The 9,027-nt window shown below is 28.6% G+C and overlaps 2 protein-coding genes across 2 annotated transcripts; both read left to right on the top strand.

Annotated features, from left to right (window-relative positions):
* The first annotated feature begins 3,731 nt into the window (after positions 1-3,731).
* Positions 3,732-4,519, top strand: LOC114176668 (uncharacterized). Its single transcript, XM_028061777.2, has 2 exons — positions 3,732-3,946; positions 4,035-4,519. The coding sequence occupies exons 1-2, from the start codon at positions 3,791-3,793 to the stop codon at positions 4,206-4,208; spliced, it is 330 nt and encodes a 109-aa protein (XP_027917578.2). The 5' UTR covers positions 3,732-3,790; the 3' UTR covers positions 4,209-4,519.
* Positions 4,520-6,233: 1,714 nt separating this feature from the next.
* Positions 6,234-8,608, top strand: LOC114176942 (uncharacterized). Its single transcript, XM_028062148.2, has 5 exons — positions 6,234-6,688; positions 6,981-7,736; positions 7,824-7,903; positions 7,998-8,069; positions 8,156-8,608. Exons 1-5 carry the CDS (start codon positions 6,362-6,364, stop codon positions 8,394-8,396), a joined length of 1,476 nt encoding a protein of 491 aa, XP_027917949.2. The 5' UTR covers positions 6,234-6,361; the 3' UTR covers positions 8,397-8,608.
* Positions 8,609-9,027: the final 419 nt, after the last annotated feature.

Raw genomic sequence — 9,027 nt, 5'->3', positions numbered from 1 at the left:
CTTCAAAATTCTTGAAACAAATACTATTCATCAACTTCGTCTTTTTGCAAATTTAAATCTTAATATTTTTTTATAAATGGAAACGAGGAAAAAGATTTAATATTCTTTACTTTTAATAAATGATTAAAATATTTGCTTAAACATGCACAACTATATAAAAATGAATAACATTATTTAATATATTATAATTCCTTTATTAATCAATTAAGTTGTTGTTCTCAATCTGAAACATTTAAGATACTGACTCAATAATTTTTGTGCTTGGAGTTTCATGTTTTATATTCTGAAAAGAAGATTAAAATAATGTCATGGAATGTATATAAACTCTAACCTATCTTTTGAATGAAAAAGGAATGTATATTGCTAATAACTAAAGACTCACTATTATTTATCCTTGAACTTATTTATATTGAAATGATTAATTATGTATTATTTTATCCTTTTCAAGATCATTTGTATTGTATTGTTGTTTAGTATTTGGTGACTAATAAAAAAGTAATGAAAAACATGTAAATAATTATGAAAAATAGTTCCACCCAGGATTATAGAAGTTATTAAGTACTACTAAAATCTCAAGATAAAGCCTTGAAAACCATTAATCTAAATGCATCACGAAACTACATCTAAATGGTGATATAAATGACATTCTCAATTCCCATTTTTCATTTTTGAACGAAAAACAAATTCTGAGAATTTCCTTTTTTTAAGTCTTTGTCTTAATATCAATATACATACAATATTATGTTTTAACAATTAAATTTATTGAAGAAGGATCAAACTCGATCAAGAAGGGTGGCTTAACAAATTTATGAAGTTTCAATGAACTCATCGCGACCTTTTCAGCATTGATCTAAAAATAATAACTTGGAAAATCATTGATTCGAATTTGAATAGACAACAAAAATAAATAGTAAAAGACTTTCAATAAAATAATAAATAAATGTGTTTTTATCTTTTAATTTGTAGTAAAAATTGAAATTAGTTTACCTTAAACCAATTTAATATCTTATTTTTAAAAATATGTTAATTTAGTCATTTTAATCAATTTTTTTTTTAATTTAATTCACGTTTCAAGCGTGTTTCTTAGTTAATATTACACTAACCATGTGTTAAACCGGTTTAAATAAATTAAAATATTATAATAAAATGTGTTTGAAATGTTAAATAAACTTAATGAAATTTGGTCAAAAGGACTAAATTTACGCATTTATAGAATTGAGTTGAGAAATTAAATTGGTTCAAAATTTTTAAGAGAAACATATTTCAATTTTTACTGTAAGTTGAACGACCAAAATTATATTAAAAAAATTGAATAAGATATCGTGTAACAGAAACGAATGAAGAAGTGCAAAAGAAAATAAAATATATTCAAGAAAAACTTCTGCTTTCTAATCTCCTCAAACTTGATGATTCATATTTTTAATGCATTAAACCAAAATGATAGAAAGATGTCTTCCTCACTTCATAAAAGTATTTTATAGGAAAAACAAGATTTCTCAACGAACAAAATCTGTTAAAAAGCACAAAATTGTTTGAGTAAAGCAAAACTAAAGATTGCTTATTAATGTAAAAAATCTGTTGGGAAAATATTTATCGATAAATTTTGTTGATCGTGCAGGAATTATATTAATTTATAAAATTATGTAAAATTAATATATATATATATATATATATATATATATATGTATAAATTATAAATTAGAAGATGATATAAAAGTGTATTATTCAAATGATTTAAATGATAAAATGATTTTAATTATATTTTTCATATGTAAGATCTTTAAAATGTTGAAGAGAAAATAATTCAAGAGAAATTTCATTATTTATAAAAGTTTTTTATATAATATAATGATTATTTGAAGATTAGATTTAATATCAACTATTATATCATTAATATTGTTTACTTAATTTATCTTATAACCCAGTAGATCAGTAATGAACATGAAATGTTCTATATATTTTTATTGACGAGAGGTTTTGAAATGTAAAAGTTTAATCTTTTTCAAACAGGTTAACAATCTTATAAAATTTATTATTTTTTTGAACAAAATTATTTTACTAATTGTTATTGAATAAATATTTATTTAATAATCATGGTCATAAAATTTTAAAAAGTTGCAATGACTATGAGTGATTTTATTTGTGGGGAAATGAAATCCAACTCAAAATTATTCGGTTTAGAGTGGGCCTAGTTTTCGTGAATAGTCAGATTTAAAACTGAACCAAATTATTTCGGCCCAAATGTCTTAATTTTTTACTTTTTTTTTTATATTCAAGATGAAATGTTTTGGACAAACGCAATAAAGTTTGAAGTTAGGGGTGGTAAAATTTGTGGGGAACAAAAGTTAATTTACTTTTACAAAGTTATTAGGACATTCTAATGATTCTGGATCGACAAATAATAAGTTAAAATAGGATATTTCTTAATCAATTTTCTATACAATGTCACTTTTGTATTTAATTTTTGGGTTAAATATGTTTTTCATCTCTTGACTTTCAATGAATTTTGGAATTAATCTATTTCAAAATTTTGGACCAATTTAGTCTTTCATCTTTCAAAATACGTGGATTTAGTCTTTTTAATCAAATTTTGTTAGGTTTATTTGATGTTTCGTACACATTTCAAAATTGTATTTGAGTTATTTATACTATTTGACATTTTTTTTAATGTTAAGTCAAATATTATTATGAAACGTGTTTAAAATATCAAATAAACTTAATAATATTTGATTAAAAAGACTAAAATATTATTCTCTGATACTATCTTTTAACACTCGTTCATTTATATGGAATTATCAGCCGTATATTCCTTTGAATCAACATAGGATGCCTCATGCCTGCTATTGTGTATGATACCGAGACATTTTCATAAACATAAGTTAATATGTTAAATTACTTTTGTCTACAAAACTCTTCTCCTTTCATTATATACCTATTTTTGTATTTCCATATATAAAATATAGTTGTAAAATCTCATATTTTCTTTTTAAACATACTCTCTTCTCATTCATACTATCTCTACATGCTCACTACAATTCGTATGTATCCATTTAAAATAGAAACAAGATTACGGCCATAATTCACAAATTACCATAAATAAGGTTAGAATATTATTAGAATATAATTAGACATTATAAAAAGAATGTAATAAATAAAATATATAGACGAAATATTTAATATTTTTGAATTTTTGCATTTATTGTATTTATCAAAATCGAACTATTGTGTCGGAGAATTTTTTTGTTTTTGCAAGTATCCGACTGAACGAACACGAAAAAAACGAACCAGATGAGCACACTAAAAAGACAATCAACATAATGTGGACAACTAAAACAGTTTAGAGATTAAGAGTATTTTCCAACCTACAAAAATACTATAAAAAAATGCATTTTAACTTACTCGAAAATATAGGTCTAACTCACCAAAAACTGTTTTAATTTTGATTTTTAATTTACATAAACTAAAATGTTATAAAAGCACCGTTTTTTAGAAAGTTTTTCTTAAAAAAGTGTCACACTACTTATTTATAAAATTAAACGAACTTTAAAACTATTTTAAATAAATTTTTGTTATTTATATAATTGAAAAATGGAGGATTTAATAAATAATTAATATTCCATTACATTAGTCTGACATGTTAGGTGAACAGCAGAAACAGAATGAAGGTGCAAGGAAAGTTCGAGGAGGGTTTCCTAGAAAGTAACGCAACTCAATCTTGTATTTATTATGATTAACATTTGATTTGATCCCATGTGAAGAGAGAGAGAAGTTGTTGGACAGCATCGAAATCATGTCTGGTATGCTTCCAGGAGTTGAATGTGCTCGAAGAAGAAGATTGCATAACAACACTTCTTCTCGTGATTTCATCACTCGCTCCTCTCTCTGTTTGTACGCTACCAGGAATCTCCAATCCCCTCCTTCTTCTTCTTCTTCTTCCTCTCTATTGGTTCGTATCACTGTTATTTCTTAATTTCACACCTTTTTTTCTTCTCTCTCTGCGTGCTTAATGGGTTGTGATGTTTGAATGGAATCAGGAAAGAAACACGGTGAATCAAACAGACCCAGATGAGAATCTGGGTGTAGCAGCTCTTGAAGCCAAGCGCAGATTGGATCAGAGGTTTGCAGCATATCTCACAACAGAAAACACACCACAAAGCAAGAGCTTTTTTCGATGCTTTGCCTCAGCAGCTCAGAGCAAATTAAGATGAAATATTAAGTGGGAGTTTATTCTTTTGAGTTTCTCATGTTGTTCCTATTAGTTTAAGTAATTATCACGCAAAGAAGAAACAAACTATCAAAAAAATATGAGTCGATTAGAAGGATCAGAAGAGAAGTTGTAGAATTTTGCTGTGGATGAGATAATAAGATTGGGTTGGGAAGGAAGTTGATCGGATCAAATTTATCCTTATTGAGATGTGTGTTATCTGTTTATCTATTCGAGATGCGGTCGAAAAATATGGGTGTGGTAGTTTCTGTGTAGGTTTTTTTTATAAGATGTAACTTTTGATTGTTCAGTTAACCGAACTATTCAATTTATTTATTATTTCAGAAATAATACTTTATTACATATAATTTTGGGTAAAACTGTAATGTTTTGTCAGAGAACAAAAACAATGAAACGGAAGAGGGATAGATGAATCCCATCAACAATAATTTTGTTCAAATTAGAACATTTGTAAAAATACAATTATTCAAATTCCTTTGTAATTAAAATTAGGAAAATAATAGTTTAACATTTTTTTATAAACTTTGACAAATTATTAAGTAAAAATACTACTTTATCACTTCCTTTTGATTAAAAAATAAAAAAATAATCTATTTTAATTTTATTTATGGAATCTTTTGTCAAATTTGTTTAAAAAAAATTGTCAAAAAATAATTTTACTTAAAATTATGAGAGTATAGAATTGAAGAAGTGTTACATGTATCTTTCTCTCTTTTTTATATTAGTTGTGATTAGAGAGGCCAAAATAAGTTCTAACCTATGATTTAATCCGGTTCACTACAGGTTTGAACCACATTAAATTGAGAAAAATTCAATTTTTTCACAAGTAGGTTGAACTGTGTAACCCACCAATATTTTGACATTTTTTAAAACTTGTGTTGTTATAATTATTTACTACTTCTAACTATACATGTTCACAATTTTCTATTTTTAAATGTGAGTATGATGTTCAATCATATTTGAACAATTTAAATATTTAATTAATTTGTTGTCAAGTTATATATGTTGATACTTTAATCTTTAACTATTATCTTTATATATTTTGAGAATTATGTGAACACTTTGATTTTACTATTACAATAAATAAATTAAGTCAATTCACTTTTATTATAATACAATAAATATATATAAAATAAATTAAAAAAACATTCATAAGTGAGCTAATCCACTAATCTGTGATAATCGGGTCAAATTGCAAATATTTTGACACACAAAGAAGTGAATCGGGTCAAACTAATCATTATTTAGCTCAATCCATAGTAAATCAATCAGTGTAAGTCACATTAATTCTTTAACGCCCCTATGATTAATTATGATGTCCCTCTCATTCATACTTCCAAATATTGGAACATTGGACCACGAATTATACTAGTTAGGTAAGTTGTGGTATTTATAAATTTGATTTCTATTAAATTTAGTACTTTCAAAATTAGTTTATCACTTTTTATTTTAATATCTAATACATATATTAATTTAATCATAACTTTGTTACTTTTTAAATGAATTTGCGACAAGTAATACAAAAGTTGTACTAATGTGTAATATTTTAAAAATTAACATCTCGTCAAAATAGTGGAGTTATTGTAAAGACCAATTCAATATATTTATAAATAAATAAAACAAAGGTTTTATTAAAAGATACCCCACACAAATAATATCTCATATTCATTGATAATTATATTATGTTTCGTACATTTATAGAAAAATGCACATAGATATTTTCATGAAGGGGAACCAAAGTTGAGTTTACCTTTTATAAACGATGAATAAAAACTATGTCAATAAAAAAGGAAAAAATAGTACCAGTAAAAAAACTGATTAAATGCTGATAAAAAAATTCAGTAAAACAATGTAAAAAATAACTTATTCTCATTGGATTATGAAAAGGAAAATAATTAATGAAAACAACATGGGACTTGTCACATGCATAGGTGTTTCTTCCACATTCACAACGGCTAGTTTGTAATTGTAGCATGAAGTGGCTGTTTATAGTATTCTTCGAAAATTCAAAATCTAACCAACTCATAATTTCAGACACCTTCTTCAACTTCTACAAAACTAAAAACATCACCACTCTTTTGCCACAAAAGTGAAATTCTCTGTTCAGAAACCTTCTTCTAACTTCATCGATCCATAATGGTGTACTCCTATTACACACCCACCTACTATTCAACCCTCCATGACTCCATCACCTCGCTCTGCAAGACCATTCTTCCTTTCAGCTTCAAGAAACGACCTTTACCTGCGGCAGACCACAAATTGTCGAAGCTGCAATCAGACAACCTTAAATGGCAGCAAGACTCTTTCCACCAGGTGTTGAACTTGATGGGTCTCCACAAAGAAGGCATCGTGGCTGAATCTGAGGTTTCAGCCTTCAGAACTCACTTGCTAGACACCCTCATTGCTTCTCCTCCAGAACAAGAACACCCTGTTGTACTAAGAGACAAGCTTCTCTTTCTCCAGGTCAGTTTGAATTAGAGTAAATTTTTAATGAAAGTAAATCTTTGGATGTTTTTTTAGTTTAGATTCATCATACATGATTTAGGGTCAGGTTTAGAGTGGCTTTAGGTAAATGCTCACGTATTTGGTTTTTTGTGGAACATTTGATTCTAGATCTAGAATTGATTTTGAATGTAATAGTTTAGGTAATTATTTGGATTATATGAAACACAAAAACAAACATTTTTAAAAAGTTAAAATTCACTATCAATTTCGCAAAATGTTTGCTGAAACTTGGATTTTTCTTTGTCACCAGGAACTTCTGTATGCGAAATGCATTTCTGAAGAAGAATATCATTCTTCTAAGAGGCCATTGCTTCAGAGGCTGGCGGCTCAAGGGGCTCAGATTGAAGCCAGGGATGTGATAGTGGCAAAGACTAAGGAGTCAAAAGAGAATTTGGAAGAAGAGTGGTCGGTGATTGACTTAAAGGATGAGAAATGCTCCGTGAACAAAGAGAATTCTGGTTGTAAGAACAGATCTAATCAGGGATCATCGATGAAGCAGATTAAAGGAGCAACCTCGGTTTTTGGCTTTGGCAAAAGTGGAAAAACCGGAACAGAAAAGAGCATATTTGATTCACCTTCTTTGTCAGCCAAAAATGAAAACCCTTTCTGGGATGCTCAAGCAAAGGGAGCACAGAGTGAAGGAGGTTCAATTCTTATGAAAGAAAGTGAACCTCCAGAAGCAGTTAAGGAGAGTAGTGGTTTGGAGAAGTCGAAGAGGAAACCATTCAGGGCTTTGTTTCATAAGGAGCAGAGAGAGACACATAATGGTGAGCAAGATCAAAAATCAGGGAAATCAGTTAAAAAACAATGGGGGTTTGAAGGATTCAAGAAATGGAAGAGAAACGAGACAGAAGATGAGACATGTTCTTTGTCGCGTAATGAGAGGTCAGATAATGAGGCCTTTTCAGGTCCCTTTGCAAAGGGATTTGGTGAGGGACCAGACACTAAGTTAATGAAGAAGAAGTTGCATTCTGATGGTTCTCCATCTGATTTTTTCATAGATAAGGTTTCACGATCCTCCCTTTTGAATCTCATTTCCTTATTCAGTTAATTTTAGGCATGTAATGCAAAAACTTTTGTACACCATAAACAGGTTTTGGGAGACAAGATAAAAAAGGAGTTGTCTAGAATTCAGACAGAACTCAGCAGCACAAACCCACATCTTAAATTTTCGTGAGTACAAACAAAACAATGTCACATCACATGTATTTTATTTTTCTTAGCTTTTTGTTACATGTGAAATTTGACGAGTTACTTGTACAAACAGGAATGATCAGATTGAAGCAATTTCTACCAGAATTCCAGTGGACAAGGCCGAGTTGAAAAACTACTTTCCCAAGTGAGTCAACAACACAAACCCCTCTTTCATATATCTTGAAATTTCAGCACTGGATAACTTGTTTTTATGTAATTTTGAAATTGAAGATCCTGGTGTGACCGATATGGTGATGTTGTGTTGGACGTTGTGAAGAAGGAATTCAAAGACCATGTTGCGGAAATGGAGAACATGCGCAACGTTGCGAGAGAAAGACACGGCAACTCTAGGCGCTGGACGACAACAACAACATTTGACAATGACGAAAACATTCATCCAAACCCTTTTGGTCACCGTGAAAACTCAGTTCGCAGCAGTAACATCAATCCATTTTCTCATGGTTTTGCTTAGTTTAAGGTCTGGATCATGCTTCCTACCTGCGAAGCTCTTCCGTACAGTAACCGTTGTATTTGAGACAACAAACCTAGAATTTGTAATTACTGTCTCTATTATCGATAACCTACTTCCCGCCAAGGCTATCAAAGTTTCTACTCTATAATCCTGCATTTCTGGTGACAAGTCAAAATTTGTTCTCTAAGTTATGTTTTGCCTTCAAATTTTTACTTTGTAATGGTGTTCGCTCAAACATACAGTTATTATTTGTTGTTTCCCAGATTAAAGAAAGGTTCACGAATAATGTGGAGACAAAAAGTCAAAATCTTTTACTCTAAATCCTGTGTGATAAACAAAAGATTACTTTGTTAATTTAGGATAAAATTACTTCATTATTATAAAACTTCGAACTTCTAATATACATACAAAACATGCAGCATATTAAAATTTATGCATTATATAAAATTTTTTTATAACAAATATCTTCGAACATAAATTTTTTATATTTTTTTATTTGCAAAAACAGTATAAACTGAGGTTTTGTAACATATTCTAATACATGTATTGTATAAGAATGATGTTTATATATAATTGATATTTTAAATAAATGAATATCTTTGAATATTTAAGACATATTTTCTTTTTCGTA

The sequence above is a fragment of the Vigna unguiculata genome, chromosome 3, assembly GCF_037176805.1.
Source record: "Vigna unguiculata cultivar grain cowpea cultivar isolate G323 ecotype 2 chromosome 3, ASM3717680v1, whole genome shotgun sequence".
In the NCBI taxonomy this organism is placed as follows: domain Eukaryota; kingdom Viridiplantae; phylum Streptophyta; class Magnoliopsida; order Fabales; family Fabaceae; genus Vigna; species Vigna unguiculata.
The sequence above is the reverse complement of the archived record's forward strand: the minus strand, read 5'-3'. Positions and strand labels throughout refer to the sequence as shown.